General features: G+C 38.1%; 3 protein-coding genes across 4 annotated transcripts in view; 2 read left to right on the forward strand and 1 right to left on the reverse strand.

Moving 5' to 3' along the window:
• itga10 (integrin, alpha 10) overlaps positions 1-671 on the forward strand; it is a 35847-nt gene extending 35176 nt beyond the window's left edge. Inside the window, exons 29-30 of the mRNA XM_028012713.1 lie at positions 196-309; positions 400-671. Coding sequence (XP_027868514.1) covers positions 196-309; positions 400-450 — 165 coding nt within the window. The 3' untranslated portion in view covers positions 451-671. The remainder of the gene's footprint in view (positions 1-195; positions 310-399) is intronic.
• Positions 672-792: 121 nt separating this feature from the next.
• On the reverse strand, positions 793-6945 carry polr3c (polymerase (RNA) III (DNA directed) polypeptide C). 2 transcript variants are annotated; one of them, XM_028012716.1, is made up of 13 exons: positions 6811-6945; positions 5889-6026; positions 5315-5579; positions 4062-4366; positions 3864-3968; positions 2801-2974; positions 2668-2719; positions 2507-2567; positions 2267-2417; positions 1567-1668; positions 1323-1372; positions 1092-1241; positions 793-1012 (listed from the first exon to the last, which is right to left on the reverse strand). In XM_028012716.1, exons 2-13 carry the CDS (start codon positions 6024-6026, stop codon positions 934-936), a joined length of 1632 nt encoding a protein of 543 aa, XP_027868517.1. In that variant the 5' UTR covers positions 6811-6945; the 3' UTR covers positions 793-933. The 2 variants fall into 2 exon arrangements, with proteins under 2 accessions (XP_027868517.1, XP_027868515.1); XM_028012714.1 differs by having other exon boundaries at positions 5880-6026.
• A 1160-nt stretch (positions 6946-8105) lies between these two features.
• rnf115a (ring finger protein 115a) lies at positions 8106-17434 on the forward strand. Its single transcript, XM_028012392.1, has 9 exons — positions 8106-8237; positions 11981-12039; positions 12247-12301; positions 12457-12740; positions 14254-14322; positions 14410-14482; positions 14554-14647; positions 15568-15683; positions 16651-17434. The coding sequence occupies exons 1-9, from the start codon at positions 8160-8162 to the stop codon at positions 16765-16767; spliced, it is 945 nt and encodes a 314-aa protein (XP_027868193.1). The 5' UTR covers positions 8106-8159; the 3' UTR covers positions 16768-17434.
• The last annotated feature ends 179 nt before the right edge of the window (positions 17435-17613 follow it).

Genomic DNA, 17613 nt, shown 5'->3' on the forward strand with positions numbered 1-17613 from the left:
ATTATTTTAGGAAGGTGACAATATACAAACCACATTTTTCTGATTTTATTGGTGGGAAAAAGTGACAATAATGTACCATTTCCTGTCTGTATATAGAACAGAACACTAATGAGGCTTGTAGTTGTAAGAAGATAAAAGCTAGTTGTGAACACTTCCGCAAAACGCTGTGATTTCCTGAGTGTTTTCTCTTTCCAGACTGTCCTAGAGGTGCTGAAGGGCCAAGCTATTCCCATCTCCCTCTGGATTTTGATCGGCAGCATCATAGGCGGTTTGCTGCTATTAGCACTGATTATATTCATACTGTGGAAGGTAACCGAATAAATCTCTTATTGGAAGTTTGGAAAACATAAGTTTGTAACAGGCCAGATATTGATCTCAGCTGTCCTGTTGTTCTCAAAGCTTGGATTCTTCGCACGGAAACATAGAGAGGATGAAAACCACGAGGACTGAGAGTTTACAAAGCAGACGACCAGACCAGTTGCCTTCGAACAGGCAACATGATGAAGTTCAACTTGAAATGTTCAACATGAATCTCCAGGACCAAAGTCAGTGTCACCAGGGTCCGACAGAAATGCACTGCCCAAGATTTTCAGGGTCAGTAGGGGCAATTATGTAAATTTTCTTTTTTTTTTTAAGCAAAATGTATCAAACTACAGTTATTTTATTTAACTTGCAGACTTTTTCCACAATTTCATATTTTAAACGGTCAGAACAGGTTTTGTTTGGGTTTTTTTTGTGTGTGTGTTGTTTGTTTTCTAATGGAATAAAAACAGGTCGGGGGGAAAAAAAAAAAAAGGTGTTTTGATATTTATTCAGTCACGATCCACACAATAAAAACAAGAAAAATAAACATTCTGTCAAAGTTAACAGAAACACTAAAGAAATCATTTTTTTAAAATGATGACATTTTGGATCAATTTTAACCATTACAACTCAAGAAGTAGACGTGGAGCTGACGTAGGATTCTAAGATAAAGATGGTTTCATCTACTTGGTTCTCTGCTGAATCTAACCTGGAAAAGGACAAGAAACAAAAACATAAAGAGACTATTGAGGAAACTGAAAAAGACAGTTTCAGTTTTGTCTTCTTACTTGTTAACATGAAGCTTCAAGACGTCCAGCTGCTGCTTCTCGGGAGCAGAGATCATCTCCTCGACTTCGCTCAGCTGTTCGGGCTCGGCCCCGCTGGCCTGCAGAGACGCCAGAATGGCTTCGATTCGCTGAGATTTCTCCAAGAGGCGCCTGAAAACCGACATGAAAGCAATCAGCCACAATGAGACGGGAACTTAAACCATCAAACCAAATCTTTAGACTAGGACCCACTTGTTTTCTTTGGTCTCAAACAGGCGTCGCTCTATGAGGTTGGCCACGGTCTGCAGGAAAAATATGTTAGAAAAGGAGAATATGCACCCGGATCCTACACATTTCCATGTGACATCTGCATACTTTCCCAAATTTAGTTATGGAGGATATATCGACAGTGGCTTCAAATATGGAAAAACTAAAACAAACAGAAAGAAGCAAGAAAGGAAGAAAGGAAACATCCAGTCAGATCTTAAGGTCCAACCTTGTAGCAGTTCTGCAGCAGCATCCTGGCGGTTGGGAGCTGGTTGACGGTGTAAAGATAAAAAGTGCGAGACGGAGCAAAATCTGGGGTTTTGGGGATTTCCTGAAGCAGAGAAGGTTTGTCAGACTGGAAAACATTTTTGTCAAACAAGATAAAATTGTGGCCTTTTAATTTACCAGAATGAAAAGTGATAAAATTGGACCATTAAATCTGCTTAATTCAAGGTTTATGTAAAAGTGACACAAAAGGTTCCTATAAGTTTTTTATACAGTTTTCCTGAATTTTCTAAATTTCTTGGCATTTTTTTGAAACAAAACCTTCAACTTATTGGATTTCAGTTTTTAGGCACATTGATATTAAATAGTGATTTATTTTTTAATGTTATTTTCAGTAATAAACAATGTGACAATAACCTCACTCTACTGTGAATTTGGCATTTTTAAGTGTTGAACCAAAAAACACGATTTAATTCAGTTTTAACTAGTGTGAAATGAACTTATTATTCTTGTTGGAATAACACAGCACAGGTACAAAAAGTAAAGTTTCTGTAAAGCAAAGATATGACATCTTTTGCACAATACATCAAATTACAATTGTTAACTTTTATAACTCTGACTGTATTCAAAAGACAATTCCAAAATAAAACAACCCAAAAGGGACATTTTAAAAGCATCTTATCAATTAAACTATTGTGGTTCACCTGGAGCTGCACCAGGTTGTGGGACAGCAGCGTGTACAGCATGTCTTTAGCCTCCTTTGCTGGAATCATGGCAAAGTCCTCCACCTGCTTCTGCTCCAGGTGTCTCTTCCGCAGCAACAGACGGAAGATACGAGCCGACCGGGAGCCAAATCTGATCAGCAGATGAAAATGAGAACTGATTGATAAGTTAGTTCACATGAAAGTTACACGTATGTCCCGTAAAAACCCTAACGGACTCACCTCTCCTGCACGATGGACTCAACCGTGGCTCGAGCCAGGTTTGCAAGAGCTCTGTGCAGATCTAAGAGATGAGTTCAGGAATACAGCTGATTTATCAGATTCATAAACCAGGCTGGATAATTCAGTATTTCAGCTTTGGATCTAACTGCACAAAAGGATACTGACAACAAACATTCCTCCTCCACTTTCTCCAGTCTTCCCAACGAACTCCATCTGGGAAATAAAGAAGCAGTCGATGGTAAAAGAGATTCATGTGGATAGGAAGTGAAATCGCCCAGCAGGCGGCGTGCGTACCGGGTCGTCCACCAGCAGAGTCAGATACTGATCCAAAATGTGTCTGGGGATGTTGTAGCTGGCAGGGAGGGACCTGAAGACCTCATTGGCTGAGAGTGGCTTAGTGCAGGCAGCGGTGGCCGAAGTGGTCACCTCACTCATCCTCAGGATGGTCCTCACTATTTCACTGCTGGTCTGAGACGTTAGAACATGAACAATCTTAAAATAACTTAATGGATGATGCTTTTTCCCTTTGTAACCTAATTTTATAATATAATTATGTATTCTTTAATAAAAAATGTATTGGTGTTTAAAGGAATTCATATACACAAAAATCCAAAGTAGACATTTTAACAGTCAGAAGACTTAATATGTATAGCTATGCTGTTAAATACAGAGCAAGTCAGTTTTAATTTATAAACACTGTACTATTCTCACTAACATTTTTTCACTTTTTGTGCAGGTAGAGCCACAATTTTTTATGCATTTGTGGAAATACGTGGAAGAAAAAAAAATTATACATGGTGTTTAAGCCTGAAAATCTTTCCTCCCATCTTCACACATCTACAGATTGAAAAATCTGGATTTTGACTGGTACACTAACACATTAACATGACTTCATCCAAATCATGCCTTCTTAGCTCTGGGTGTTTGTTTAAAGATAAACCTCAGCACCAGCCTCAAGGATTCTGCATCTTTTCCCAGCATGCAGCTCCATCTATCTTCCCATCAACTCTGACCGTGTTGAAGAAAAGCATCTCCACTCTATGGTGCTGCCACCACGCTGTATCACAGTGGGAATATTGCGCTCAGGATGATGCGTTTAGTGATTAAGGGTTATGCAGCATTTTTAATCAAAACTTCAAAACTATTGTTTTCTGTTAGGTTCACAAATACGCACAATGCTTTGTTGGTCTATCACATAAAATCCCACTGAACTCTTTTTAATATGACTACGTGTGAAAAACGTCATGGGTATCAATACGTTTGCAAGGAAAAGTGAATTAAATTACTGAAATAATTTATTTTAAGCTCATCCTTTAATAGTTTGGTTGTATTTTCAGCAATTCGGTGGAAACCTGACCTGATCCAGCTTATTGGCCACAGCACTGATGATCGCCTGGTCTCTGAAGTGTTGATGGAAACGCTCAAAATTCACCTGCCAGTGAATTCCTTCATCACCATGTGTCTGATCAAACAAAATAAAACATCCTTAGCATTTAAAAAACACAGGTAGGCCAGTGATTTTGGAGCTTATCGATAGAACCAAATATTCACTGACCTCTGTGTCCATCTTAGCCCTTTTTGCATTCCTCTGGTCCTCTCCGTTTTCGGGGACAAGCTGCCGTTTGCCTCGTCCAATGAGCGAAACATGTGGTACGCTGTAGCACTCAGGAAAGCTCTCTGGAGTCGGCGGGGCAACGCTTACAGCGGCTGCAGGAGTTGCAGCAGCTGCAGGAGCCGCAGCAGGAGCGGTAGTGCCTGAAGTTCCTGCTCCTCCCACTGGAGGGCAGCGTTGGAGGAAATGGGTCTCCACCAGTTTGGAGAAAGCGGAAGACACTTCGCTGTAATCCATGCTGTGGCCTTCTATAATGACAAAAACACACAATTTCAACTATGAGTCAGAATTTATCCTATTGTTTATTATTTATTGTAATAAATTTTTATCATGGTAAGAATTTGAAATGTCTTTTTCACAATAAATTCCAGACTGCAATGCCTAAATCCCCCCAAAATTGTCAGTATTGTTGTTTTATGTCCATATTATTGTTATTTTCACTATTTTCTCCACTATTTGTTTAAAGAGAATATCAACAAATACCAAAACATTTGAACATATGATTAAATGCAGTTAATGTGTGGAGTTTGGTGATACAAATCACATTTCTATAAGTGACTCATGACCTAAGGAAAAGTATTACAAATGGGTATGTTTCTGAAGAGCAGTATGTTTCTGAAGAACACAAACACTGAAGAGCCGTGTTTGTGTTTGTGGAGCCATGCAGTCACAGCTGCCCATTTACTTAAAAACAAGTAATAAACTGTTCTAATTGTTATTTTTATTGCTATCACAATAGTACTGAAAAGAGGAGCATGCCAGAGAATTACTAGTTGAATTAGTCAAGCGGAGTATTCTTGTTAATTTACACTGACACTTTTGCCTGTTTTTTTTTTGTTTGAGACCAATGATTCATACTTTTTAAGGGCTATTTTGTTTACAGACAATCCACAATTCAATACACATTGTTTCAGTTATGTGCAGGTTTTTATTTCAATTTCACTCATTGTTTTAGGATATTTTGGATTTTTAAAATCTCTGCCAGCCCTAGCAGTATTGTTCTTTAGAAATTACAGTTTTATTAATATTTGAGAATATTATTAAATGGTCTAAAAATCTACATTTATCACAATAATTTCAGGGACAATAAGTCGTCAAGTAAAATTTGTTATTGTGATAACCCTAACATTAAATTTAAAAGGCTTTTGAAACAAGAAAACTGCAGTTAAAGAGTTCTGGTGGACATAAAAACCGACCCTCCATGTTCTGCGTGAGTCGGTCTGCGACCGTCTTCACCGTGCCGCTCATCGTCATGTGGCCACGCTGCAGCAGCTCCTCTATGATCAGCTCGCCCGTGTCGCCGTACAGCGTTTTGGCCGTGTAGATGTAACGCGGGTAGCGCAGAACTCTCAGGATCCGATCGGAGCAGGCCCGGTACTCTGTGGGGCTGCCCGGTCCTTTACGGCCAGAGGTGAAACAACAAGCCCCATGTTGCACAAGCACGCACAGACACTTCTTTACCTTTAATGAAAAAGAAATATTAAAATACACCCATCATTCCTGAGTTTCTTCTACATTTTGAGAGAGAACACTGATATGAATGGTGATGAATGATGTAATAATGCAGAAACATCAAAGTCTTTTGAATTTATTTTATGCAAGTCGAGTATTATCCACCGTCCTTTACAAACTAAAAAAATAATAATAGTAGCTAATAAGTTGAGAAAAAAATAACCGGCTTGAATACATCACCACAAGCCGTTGGTGGCAAAATTTAAATGATAATTATAATTATAGGAAGAAAATGTTGGATAGCCGCACCAAATTCACCGAGAGGTTGGTTTCTTGGACGATGGTCCTCAAGTTCTGTGCTCCCCTTCGGAGAAGGTGAGTTCCCACTTTCTCCACCACCTCTCCGAAATGCTCCTGCAGCAGAAGGCCACACAGACGGATCTCCTGGGCCGTCATCTGCATAAAGGCAAGAATAAATACACACAACAAACATGTGGAAGAAGGTGCTTTAGTGAGATGAGACAAAAATTTAACTTTCAGTCCTATATTCAAAGTCCCGTGTGTGGTGGCAAATACACATATCACCCTTAAAGGGCTGCAAAAGTCTTGAGACTGGGGAGGAGGTTCACCTTGCATGACGACAAAGACTGTAGACATACAGTCTGAGCTACAAGCACAGGGTTTTAATCAAAGCCAAATTATGATCCAGTCAAAGCCCAGACCTAATATCAATTGAGAATTTGTGCCATATTTGGGGGACCCTAATTTAAAGCAGCGAGAAAAAAAAAGTTTAGCAACATAACTCGACAGATTTGTAGCTGCAATTGTGGCAAAAGAAGATGTTGCACAATACACGGCTTGTGAAAGAAATTTTTAAAAATATCACAATTTTTGCAAGGAACTGCAATGTAAACAATTTCTTAAGTTAATTTGTTGGGTTTGTATGCGGCAAAACGAGGTAGAATGAGCGACTGCAGCTGTTTCAATAAGATGAACTGCCAACAGATTATTGTTATTTAAGGCATAAAATTAATACATCAAGACATCCAAGAAAACCCAAACTCTCTAGACTGCAAAGTTACACTGACGCCTCTTGTAACGTAAGTCTGTTTGTCAACTACGGCTAAAGACTACGACCTTAAAACCTGCTCCTTATGATGCCCGGTGGGTCAGTGAATGTTGTCCACGTGGTCTGTAAGGCCACAAGCAACAACAACTTCAGCGTGTTATTAGCACTAACCTTGCACACGGTTAACTGTCAGGACAGGAGAAACTTTCGCCTCTATGCATCCCAAAGACCGCAGACTTCGCACACATGCGACGCGTCGATGACAACACAGGAGCACTTCCGCTATCCAGGTTTGCTTATCCGTGTCTCGCTGTGATGGCGCGCCGCTTGTCGGCCTGGAGGAGTATGGTAGACCAAATTATCACATAATACAATGATTATGCAGCCAAGATCATCTGTGTTAAAGTTAGTTGCAGGCTCTAGACTTTAGAGCAATGTTTCTCAAACGGTATTGGGATTTTTTAAAATAATCCAATGTCCCAGTTCTTTTCCATGTCTTTACCAATTTGCTGGGATTCATTTAGTGTACTTGATGTTCTTACTTTAAATGGTGTTTTCACAAGTAATGTTGTTTCCATTAGAGCAAAAATGTTTCAATGTTGGTAGCTGTATTAAATTATCTGAGAATTACAGTTGTAAACTGTGTGATTGTGAGCGTGAGTGGGAATAAAAACAGCAATAGGTATTTTGTTCCATATAACACAGTAGGAGTGTAACAGGTAAATCTTTTATGGATGCAAACTCGACTAAAAACCCACCTGTTTAGGATTGTATTTGAAACGTAATCAATTACCAATTTATTGATGGAACCTGACTTAATGTCGTGTTTTGATTGTTGATTCTATGTTGCATTGTGTTTCTGTGTTTGATATGATGTAAGGCACTTTGAAATGCCTTGCTGCTGAAATGTGCTATACAAATAAAATTTGATTGATTGATTGATTGATTGTAGGTGTGTCACACTTCCTAAAAACGCTTGACCTAAATTGTTGGATCGCAATTTCCTAAAAATAACACAGCATGTAGATTTCTGAACATTTGCCATTTGAGTAGTCCTAATATAAAGTCCTAATAGTTTCTGCACAACTCAGATTTTAGGGAAGTTTGTTCCAAAGCTAAGGGTATTATTCCACCCTTTTCGTTGGTTGAGCTCTTTTCTGTAAAGCAGTGACGTGATTTCACCAGGAGACGTTCTGTTTTGTTTTTCTGACCAGTAACTCAAAATTCCTGACTTTTAAGTACAAAAAAAAAACCCCACTCCACATGTATGAAATTTTAAAAAGTAATAACAATAAAATTTGTTTATGTGTGGATAGTCCGTGACAATTTTCTTACTAATATGAATAATATTGTAGATATTTTTAATTTCAAATCTTACATGCACCTCTATTGTAGTCTACAGAGTGAAGTAGTATGAGAATGTGATTTGATTATATGCTACAACTGCCTGCCATACACGGCCGACAGCTGTCTTCGGTTGGCGGAGGACCGACGTCAGTGTTTGTGCTTCTTTGGGGAAGATGGCGGAGGCTGCGGCTGTTCCCCCGCATCGGTTTTTCTGTCACTGTTGTAAGGGAGAGGTAAACCCCAAACTCCCGGTAGGTCAGATGACTTTAGATTGTGTGCCGTGTTATTTTGTGGAGTACCGGGGCTGACAGCGCTGCCTGCCGGAGAATGTCTGATTCTTTCGCCTGCTTGCTAAAGCTAAACCCTGCTAGCCTGGTAGCGCTTGTTAGCCCCGTTTGTTGTTGTTGTAAACTCACGAAATAAACTCCTGTGAAGATTTTATTTTTTGCAAAGAAACAGACTTTAAAAGCAAACACTGTCTACTTTCGACAGGTTTAAACGTCTAACAGGTTTATGCCTAAACTCTCTGCTTACAGATTTGCTTGAGATACTTCAGATAATGTTGTTCGCGATTTTTCTACTAGTCAACAGCAACAACCGAGGGAGAGCTCTTGACTAACTGATCATCGACAACGCATTTAAAATGAGCTGACAGAAAGTCGACAGTTACCGTTTCTGATTTAAAAAAAAAAAACAAAAACGTATTATTGACAGGACGAGTTGGGGAATTTTCCAGAGTGTACACTTAAAAGTGTTTAGTTTCAGTTTTGTTATCAAAAGTAGGAGTGAACTGACCACAAGTGAACTATTTACGGTCAGCATTATGATACTTCTTAGAATATATATTTTATATCCGCTCATGTATTTTGAAAGTTTTGGAGTAAATCCAAACTTTAACAGGTACTGAAGGAACTTCTATTATATCATATCTGTAAGATCTTTGATTAGTCTTATATGACCATTAATGGGCTTTTGGAGACAACTTTGTGTTACATTAAATAAATTTATGAATTTAAAAGTTAACCTAAGAAACGTGGTCACACTTGTCTCTTTGTTCCACATTTCAATCAAGTAGCTGATTTTATATGTGTATATTAAACTTGTTGATTCAAATTGTCTTTGAGAACTATAAAATAACATGGTAGAAGAAGACCATTCAATATTTTTCTCTATTCTCGCTGCCCTGGGTTGTCATTAGTTATATTATGAAGAGCTGATGGCGTACCATTTGTCAGAGTGTTCTAATAGTTTTCATATGCTGTATGACAAGCAGCACCTCTGTAAATACCGAGTTCCCCTCAGTACCTTCTTGACATATTTAAACTCTTGCCTTATCTCAGACAATTTGAAAATGCTGCCAACATTTCCAGATCTCACATTTTCCATGACAGCCAAAGGTTTAAAGGTGAAGCAGCGTGAATGAGTAGCTGACACACCTGTGTACAAAGTAGTTTTCTTTTTAAACAGCTACTTGCACTTTTAGTTTTCATCAGACTTGATTAAAATATCCAACTCTGCATCAGTAATCACTCCCACTATGAAATGACCAGATGTTGCACCAGTGGGTCTCTTGACTTTTCAGTCATATTTGTAAGTCTCTGTTTCTTGGTGCATCTCTAAATAATTTTGAGTTGTCAACATCAAATCAGAGGTATTTATTTTTTAAATGTATATATCGCCCTTTCACATGTTGATGCACATCATTTTATCTCAGGGCAACACTCACCTAATGTCAGACCAACTGTAGTTGAAATTGTTTTCCTTATTGTTTTATTTTGACTGATTTTTTCAATAAGTTATAACAAAGTGAAGCTTCTAAAAAATTGTTGGATTTGTTGCATAAGCGTTATAGCCAAGGACAAGCTAATACTTGACTATAATCAGTCAGGTAAGCGAATCATTGTTTCATAAAATCACATTTGTATTGTGTGTACTTACAACACTTCTAATTAGAGGTTTATATCCTGAGCTTCATTTGAATCTTTATTATCTGTTGCATATTATTTATTTTTCTACGCCGTCACTCACTCAAAATAGGTTTGCTACTTTAAAGGTTACTAACATGTCAGTCAGCCAGATGACTACAACACCCATGTATCACAGCACACTACCTCGGAACTTCCCAAGTATCATTTTTCATTCATCTAGGATCATGTGCGCATGTATAAAACAGAAAGGATCAACTGGGCAAGTGTCACACGACTGGCACAATCTGGTTTTGCCAATTGTGCACTTTCAGATCCTAATGTTTGTCAGATCAGACTTATGAAATGTAACTCCTGGAATAATGTCATGCATGTATGGAGAAATTTATATCATTTTTCCAAAAGCACTTTCCAAATAAAGTCCATTATTAGCTAAACACCTTTAAATACAGTTTCTTATGCAGGCGACATAAATCTGATCATCTCCTCGTTGTCTGTATGTTCTGAATCTTCGCTCGGCCCTGTTTTCATGGCTGGAAGGTCCTGGCTTTCATTAGGAAAAGAACATCTGAGCGACGGTGGTGTTTTCCTCATTCTGTCTCACTGTTTTCTAACACATAAGGCGTGGTCGGCCAGACCAGCTCTACCTCCTGGGTTACATTCAGAAAACACTGGCTGTCATTCAAAAAAGGGCCTGATATCATCTGCCAATGTCCTGTTGTTAATTTAGTCATCAAGTAAAAATACGTTGAAATGTTTTTACACTGGAATCTGGAAAGTGTTTCCAGATAACATGTCAAAAAATGGAACTGGTGTCTTTTACTTTTTTTTTTTTTTTGCTGTACTTATAGAGGTATGTGATACCAAGATATTAGATTACGACATAAAACATTGAGAATAACATACATTTAAAGCAAAGTTTATTTGCATGCTTCTGCATGTTTTGTCAGCAAACTTAAGTGGAGCCAGAAAGAAAACATTCACAAGCTAAATTGTCTAATTATCTAAGACTTTGTAGTCATAAGTGAAGTTTTTAATTTGCTACATATGAAATACAAGTGTTTTACCGTTTATTTTCTTCTAAAAACAATTGGCAGATTGGGATTTACACATTAATAAATTAGTCTCATTAAATGTTAGTACATTTTTTGTTATTTTTAAGTTTTGATCGGCTCCACATTGACCGTCCAGTTGAAAGAATGTGTTTATTGTATAAAATATGCAATTTGATATATAAAAGAGGAAAATCTGAATTTGGAAACAGCAGATTTTAAAGGCTTTTTTATGAGGATCATTTTGTTCAGTCCTGATCTGTGTTCTCACACGTCTTTAATTTTTCTGCTTTGCCTTTGGCTTTATTAAATCAATTTTATATAAATAGCATGCATGTTATCTGAGTGGTGTCGATTTGCTTTCAAATTAAAGTACAATTTTGGAGACCAGCTAAGTAGTCTGGTACTGAGTGCTCTGGAAGTATTTAGGTATTAAATGTCAGCTGTCCAAGACACAACTTTGCAAAATAAAAGCGACCAGTGTATAATTGTTTTCCTGTTTCCCATAGTAATTTTTCCCTCTCAATTTTAGTTTAAATCTTTTTCAAATAAATATGAATTCACTTTGAAATATGCAGCCACATACTTTTTTCTAAACCTAATGAATGTCAGTGTAAGAATAACAAATATTTATTGGTTCAGTCTTCTTCCACCTAAAACAATGCCTCTTTATTTGTTCCTCTTTTTTTGTCCTATTTTCTAAAATTTAATTCACTCGTTTAGCCAAATCATAACACCTAAACCTGGATTACTCAAACCTAGTTCTTGAGATTTACCATCCTGCAACTTTTAGATGCATCTTCTCTCCAACACACCTAAGTTAAATGACTGAATTCCTGCATCAGCTCCGCAGAGCTGTAGTAACGACTCATTAATGTGTTTAAGCTGTGTTGGAGAAGAAATGCACCTAAAAGTTGCTGGACTGGACTTGGCCATCTGTGACCTACACAAACATCTTCAGTTTCTGGTTATCTGCATGAAAATGTTTGACTCAGACTTTGTTTTGCCTCCTTCCAGGAATACATTTGTCCAAGATGTGATTCAGGTTTTATAGAGGAAGTAACAGAGGACTCCAGGTATGAGGCTTTTCTCCCTCTGCTTTAATTGTCCGTATAAGTAATCGTGTCAATGTTGAAGTGATCGGTCTTTAGACTGAAGTTCTGTTTAAGCTGCTCGTCATGTAGTCTCGTTCCAAGATGGCAGTACAATTGTTCAGAAATGAGGGGTTGAGTGTATGTTCATAATAATGTGTCTTTTGTCCCCTTGTGCGCTGCTTCACTCAGTCTCCTAGAGGGCGGCGCTAATGGGCTAGATGACACAGCCACACAATTTGCAGAGGTACAAGTTTTTGGGGGGTCGTTGAAGGAATACAAACAAACTAACATCAATGATGTTTCAGTTTGTCGTCTTCTCTTCTTTTGACCCTTATTTCTTATTGTTTTCTACGTATAATTTCTCATACTAACCCCTCTCTGTTGTTGACATCTTTGTAGCTATGGCATCTTTTGTTACTGGAGCGGCCATTTACAACAGACAGAGACAGTCCTGACTCCGAGCACCGGCTCCCTGGAGGACGCCTGATGGGCTTTGGTGATCTGGGAGGGCTGGGAGGCGGATCGATCGGGGGATCTGTCCCCACAGGTCTGGGAGGATCCATGGGGGGTCTGCTAGGATCCGGGGACTCCTGGGGGCAAGGGCGTCCGCCTCGTTTAGGCAGCCAGAGGAGATACAGGTCCAGAGGCAGCAGCAGGCCAGATCGCTCACCAGCGGTTGAGGGGTAAGTTGTTTCTACCGCCCGGCTCGGTTGTCTCCCTCCATGCTTCCCGTTAGTTTTGCTCACGAGCCTCGTTTCCAACAAACAGCGGCGGTTGAGACATGTTGCAGCTCCAGTGCGGTCACTGGAGTCGCTCACAGCTGACGTACAAAATGATTTGCTGCAACTTGTTGGATGTTTCAGGGGCAGCCCTGCAGTTCTCTTTGCTGTGTGTGCAGTGACTAAATACAAGATGACTTTCACAGCAAAAAGCCACATTCAGATTCCCAGATCACACATAACTGCATAAGGCTAGAAATCAACTGATCAAATAAAATGAACTAGAAAAAACGAATGTTTTTTGTTTGTTTGTCTCCAAAGACACTGATCTTGATCCTCAGACAATCAGTTAAAATTTTTTTATTGATTTTGGCTGCTTATTTTACTCAACTAACGAAACAAAAATCTGAATTTAGCAATATAACTGGAGCCAATTGTGTCTTTGTCTTCTCATACCAAAGTTCTTGAATATACAATTTAAAATGGATTCTTTGCTAGATTGTGTAGACAGGTTCATCGTTTTAGGAGACAGTCATGGAAATGATGCTTCTTATTAGACTTGCAGAAAATTGAACTCACCAAAAAGAGACGTCTCTTTCTGCTTCTAGATGTCCTTTTACCTAATATCTGTCGGCAGTACTCAAAATATATGCTGCATTAATCATGGAGGGTGATTTCTTTACACATGTAGTAAAATAACAAGGCACAAAATATAATGAAAAGATGGGAGTAAATGAAGACAACTTACATAGAAAATATATTTGTGAAAGCAAACAAAAAAGCTTTCTGGAGTGTCTGCTTTGCTCAGCAGTTTCAGTGAGATGGTTTAAATGTTTCTTGAACCGCAGACCCCTCCTGTTATTTAAAAACTTTTTTTTTTTTTTACATGATTCAGACACATTTACCAAAAAATGATCCCCATAAGGAACCTATTTATTTTACATTGGAGTTAACGTTTGTTGACTCCAAAAATGTTAACGAATGTTGCAATAATAATATGACTTGCAATAAATAAGCATCTAAACATTGTTTATGATTTTGTTGTAAAAGCTACTTCTAGACATCTGCTGTTTTTGTTACTGAAACAAGTTAGTTGTAGTTTCATAATGATTTTATCTTCTTAAACATGCTCATTGAACTGCTTAAACTGATTTTTACAGTTTAAGCAGTTCTTCACAATATGCATATTGCATACAGTGATATTGCAATGATGACAAATTTGCAATATATTGCACATCCCATGTCTGAGTCATTCATAGGTCAGAGAATTTCTCTAAGACTGCTTGAGCATTAAAGTATGAATGAGTGAAAAAGCAGCCAAAGTCCAAAGAAAATCTTTGATTGGTTACCAGAAATATTAATGCAATTTCTGACTTGTACTTTAATTTAAAATGAAAATCAAATAATTGTCTCCCAGCTATAATGGGTCTTGCATTTGGTTCTAACTTTAGTTGCTGTTGTGTGTTTTTTCTTACAGGATTGTACAGCAGTTTCTAGCTGGCCTCTTTGCCAACTCTGGAGTTCCCGGCTCACCTCCTCTGTCATGGTAAACCTAAGCAGCTTCGCTGGAGTGTCAGCGTTGCTTTTCTGAAACTGTTCATCTCCAGCTTGGCTGCTCCTCTGTCTTTTATAGGACAGGGATGCTGCACTCTAACCCAGGCGATTACGCATGGGGACAGGGAGGGTTAGACGCCGTCATAACGCAGGTGAACAAATTTTCTTACCACACTTTCACCTGTTTTTACCCTCGAGTTTACCTGTGTGTGTGTGTGGTTAGTTACTAGGTCAACTGGAGAACACAGGCCCTCCTCCAGCGGAGAAAGAGAAGATTTCTTCCCTCCCGACTGTCAGTATAACTCAGGAACAAGCAGGTCTGTCATATTTTCTGCCTCTTAGTTTCTGACCAGGCTACATTTGTCCTTAAAGTTGACTATAGCTGTGCTTGAGTTGTCAGTTTTACCCCTTTCCATGAACAGCGGTTACTTTATTAGGGCTGTTTGGTCATGGCTGCTAAGTTTTTAAACTAGTTATAAAATCTAGAGGCTCTACTCTATATGTTTTAGTGCTGTTCACATACAGAGTCACTTTAATGCATTACTATGGGTTTTTTTCCGTTTATTGAGAAAATATATATTTCATTAATATTTGCTTATATGTATCTTTTAGATTCAGAATGAAATGACTCTGGTCAGCTTTCTATAGTTTTAAATTTTGGGGAAAAAAATGTAATTTATTCTTTGGAGTGTTTTAGGTTTTGACAGGTAGTTCAAATGAAAATGAAGTAAAAATGTTTCCTATTTCTATATTTATTAATTCCCTCTTTTTTTTCAATTGACATCAACATCCAAAAATGATGAATTCAGCTGATTTTTGTATTTAGATAAACAGACATTTAACATGGGCAAATTTAATATTTATTGTCTTTAAAGTCTCATAAAAGTACAACTTTATTCCTTGAATGAAAATTTGTGTATATTATTGTATTTAAATGTCAAAATGGGCCAACAATTGATTGAGAAATCCAGTTAATTGTATGATTTTTAAATGAAAAGACTATGGCTAATAAAAAACTGTTTAGGGTAAAATATCCATTAACCTAGAAGAGATTAACAGTTTATCCCATTAACTAATTGCAGGGTACCCTTTGTAACTTTGTCTTTATAGAGTTTAACTCGCACTAACTCCTTATCTTTGTATTGTATGAATAGGAAGCTCATAAGTGAATAACAAAAGAGAAGTGTTTTTTTTTATCAGTGAAAACTGAAGCATGTTTTCCTCTTCTCTCCTGCAGACTGCTGTATGGAATGCCCAGTGTGCAAAGAGGACTTTGCAGTAGGAGAACCAGTCAGACAGCTACCCTGTAACCACTTCTTTCACTCAGAGTGTATAGTACCATGGCTGGAAATGGTGAGTCACGATACAGAACAGCAAGCATATGATTCATTTGCTGTTGTTTTGGGGGGGGAATCCAGATGTAAAACCACATTCAAACTAGCTTTCCAGGATAGAGCAAAAACTTTTATAATTATAACAAATTTCCATGTGCAAGATTAGTATCAGAAAGGAATGATTAGTTTGCAGTTTGCAATTGTACAGTACTTTTAAAGACTATTCTTAACCCTTAAAGCTTTTCATATTTTGCCAATTTCATTAGGATTTGATATACTGGAAAGACACAGATAAGCATGTAATCATATATTAGTGCATTTCTAAGTTTCCCAAAAATCAGGTTGTGGGAAACTGATTTGCTGTGGAAGAAGGCGATCTGGTCAAATGAGAGAGAAAACTAAAGCTACGCGTCACCCTGAACACATCATCCCCATGCAGAAATATGGTTGTGGAATGGCCCAGTCAAAGTCCCGATCTGAATACTGCTGAGAATCTGGGTTTCAGCAGATTCTCAGCAGATGAAATGCTGTTTAGAGATGTTCTCTATCCAGTCTCACTGAGCTAGAGCTAATTTGCAAAAAGATTAAAACATCCCTCTAGATATGCAAAGGTGAGTGAGACAGAAAGTGGTTCCTACAAAGTGTTCACTCCAGAGACAGAATGAATGAATTCATACCTATGGGATTTTTAGCATTGTCCTTCTGCTTTACATATATGTTTTAAAATCCATTAAAGTTGGAGGTTTAACATGACAAAATCAGAAAAAGTTAAAGAGGATGGCTAACTTGCTGAATGTTGGCATCCACTGAAATTAGTTTGATTTGATTAAAACTCAGCTTGTAAGTTGAGTTAATGTGTAGGTGGGAACATGCTGCCCTGTTTTGTTTTTTAGTTTAGTTTGACAGTAGTAACACCATATTTTGGAACAAACAAAAAAAAAACTGCTGCAAGCTGATGTCTGCCTACTTTTCCCATGGTTCTGCAGCACGACACGTGTCCAGTGTGTCGGATGGGTTTGAACGGAGAAGACAGCAGCAGCCAGCCCTCAGAGTCTCCCTCGCTCTCCACGGACCCCCGCACACAGGAGAGATGGTCTTTTTGAGACACCCCAGCTGTCTCATCCTCAGCTTTCCATCACATACATCCAGGGAAAAAAAACAAAACAAACGCTTCTCTTTTTCCCTATTTTCTCTCTGTTCCTGTCATCATATTTTCAGCCACTTTGTATATATATTTTCTATTTTTAATGCCTTCTTCTTCAATCATGTATCCTCTTAAAGACGTCTTAATTTGTTGTGGTTTGCTTATTCTATTTTATTTGTCGGGATAGAGCAGCCTAGCTTGACCCTCATCTCGCCCCGTTCTTTTTCTGTTTCCACTTCTCGAGCAAAACGTCTCCGCACTTTTCTCTCGGCGCGTTGCTGAAATTCTCCGACCGTTTACCGTTTCAAAGACACAGAATCCTGTAGCTGAGCCCTGTGAAGGCACGAGGAATATTCTTAATAGCAATTCTGCTCAGTTATCTTACAGTGGTAGTCGTCAGGAAAATGTTGGCATTTTAAATTTAATAGGAATCTGGTTAAAGAGCCACAAATAGAAGCTGTAACTTCAGATAAGAGGAAGCATTTTTTTTAAGTCGTCCCAACTCTGAAACCATACATGAAATGAGGAAATTACATTTTTCAGCGTTTCTCCCTCGTGTTTCATGCTTTAGATGTCATAAACTCCTCCTGGTGTATATATTAAATACAAATGACAACCCTCTCTCATTTTAGTCCTCTGTTTATGGCAGTCTTCTTTTGATTTGCATTTTCATCACTTATTTTGATGTAAATAATTTTAGTCCTACTTAAGGTTTGCAAAGAAAAAGAAGACATTGAGAATGGCAACACAAATGTGAAATACATGGTTTATGAAAACTGTATATTATAAATATAAAATGTTTATG

This window comes from Xiphophorus couchianus, chromosome 3, assembly GCF_001444195.1.
Source record: "Xiphophorus couchianus chromosome 3, X_couchianus-1.0, whole genome shotgun sequence".
In the NCBI taxonomy this organism is placed as follows: domain Eukaryota; kingdom Metazoa; phylum Chordata; class Actinopteri; order Cyprinodontiformes; family Poeciliidae; genus Xiphophorus; species Xiphophorus couchianus.

What these genes read in the sequence shown, in the direction of transcription:
- polr3c (XM_028012714.1), bottom strand. Translation starts at nt 6,026, where the DNA reads ATGACGGCCCAGGAGATCCGTCTGTGTGGCCTTCTGCTGCAGGAGCAT. An exon ending in GAGTCCATCGTGCAGGAGAG is followed by an intron (nt 2,418 to 2,506) that starts GTGAGTCCGTTA and finishes TCTGCTGATCAG; the next exon opens with ATTTGGCTCCCGGTCGGCTC. An exon ending in ACAACCTGGTGCAGCTCCAG is followed by an intron (nt 1,669 to 2,266) that starts GTGAACCACAAT and finishes TCTCTGCTTCAG; the next exon opens with GAAATCCCCAAAACCCCAGA.
- rnf115a (XM_028012392.1), top strand. Translation starts at nt 8,160, where the DNA reads ATGGCGGAGGCTGCGGCTGTTCCCCCGCATCGGTTTTTCTGTCACTGT. An exon ending in TATAACTCAGGAACAAGCAG is followed by an intron (nt 14,648 to 15,567) that starts GTCTGTCATATT and finishes TCTCTCCTGCAG; the next exon opens with ACTGCTGTATGGAATGCCCA. An exon ending in TAGTACCATGGCTGGAAATG is followed by an intron (nt 15,684 to 16,650) that starts GTGAGTCACGAT and finishes ATGGTTCTGCAG; the next exon opens with CACGACACGTGTCCAGTGTG.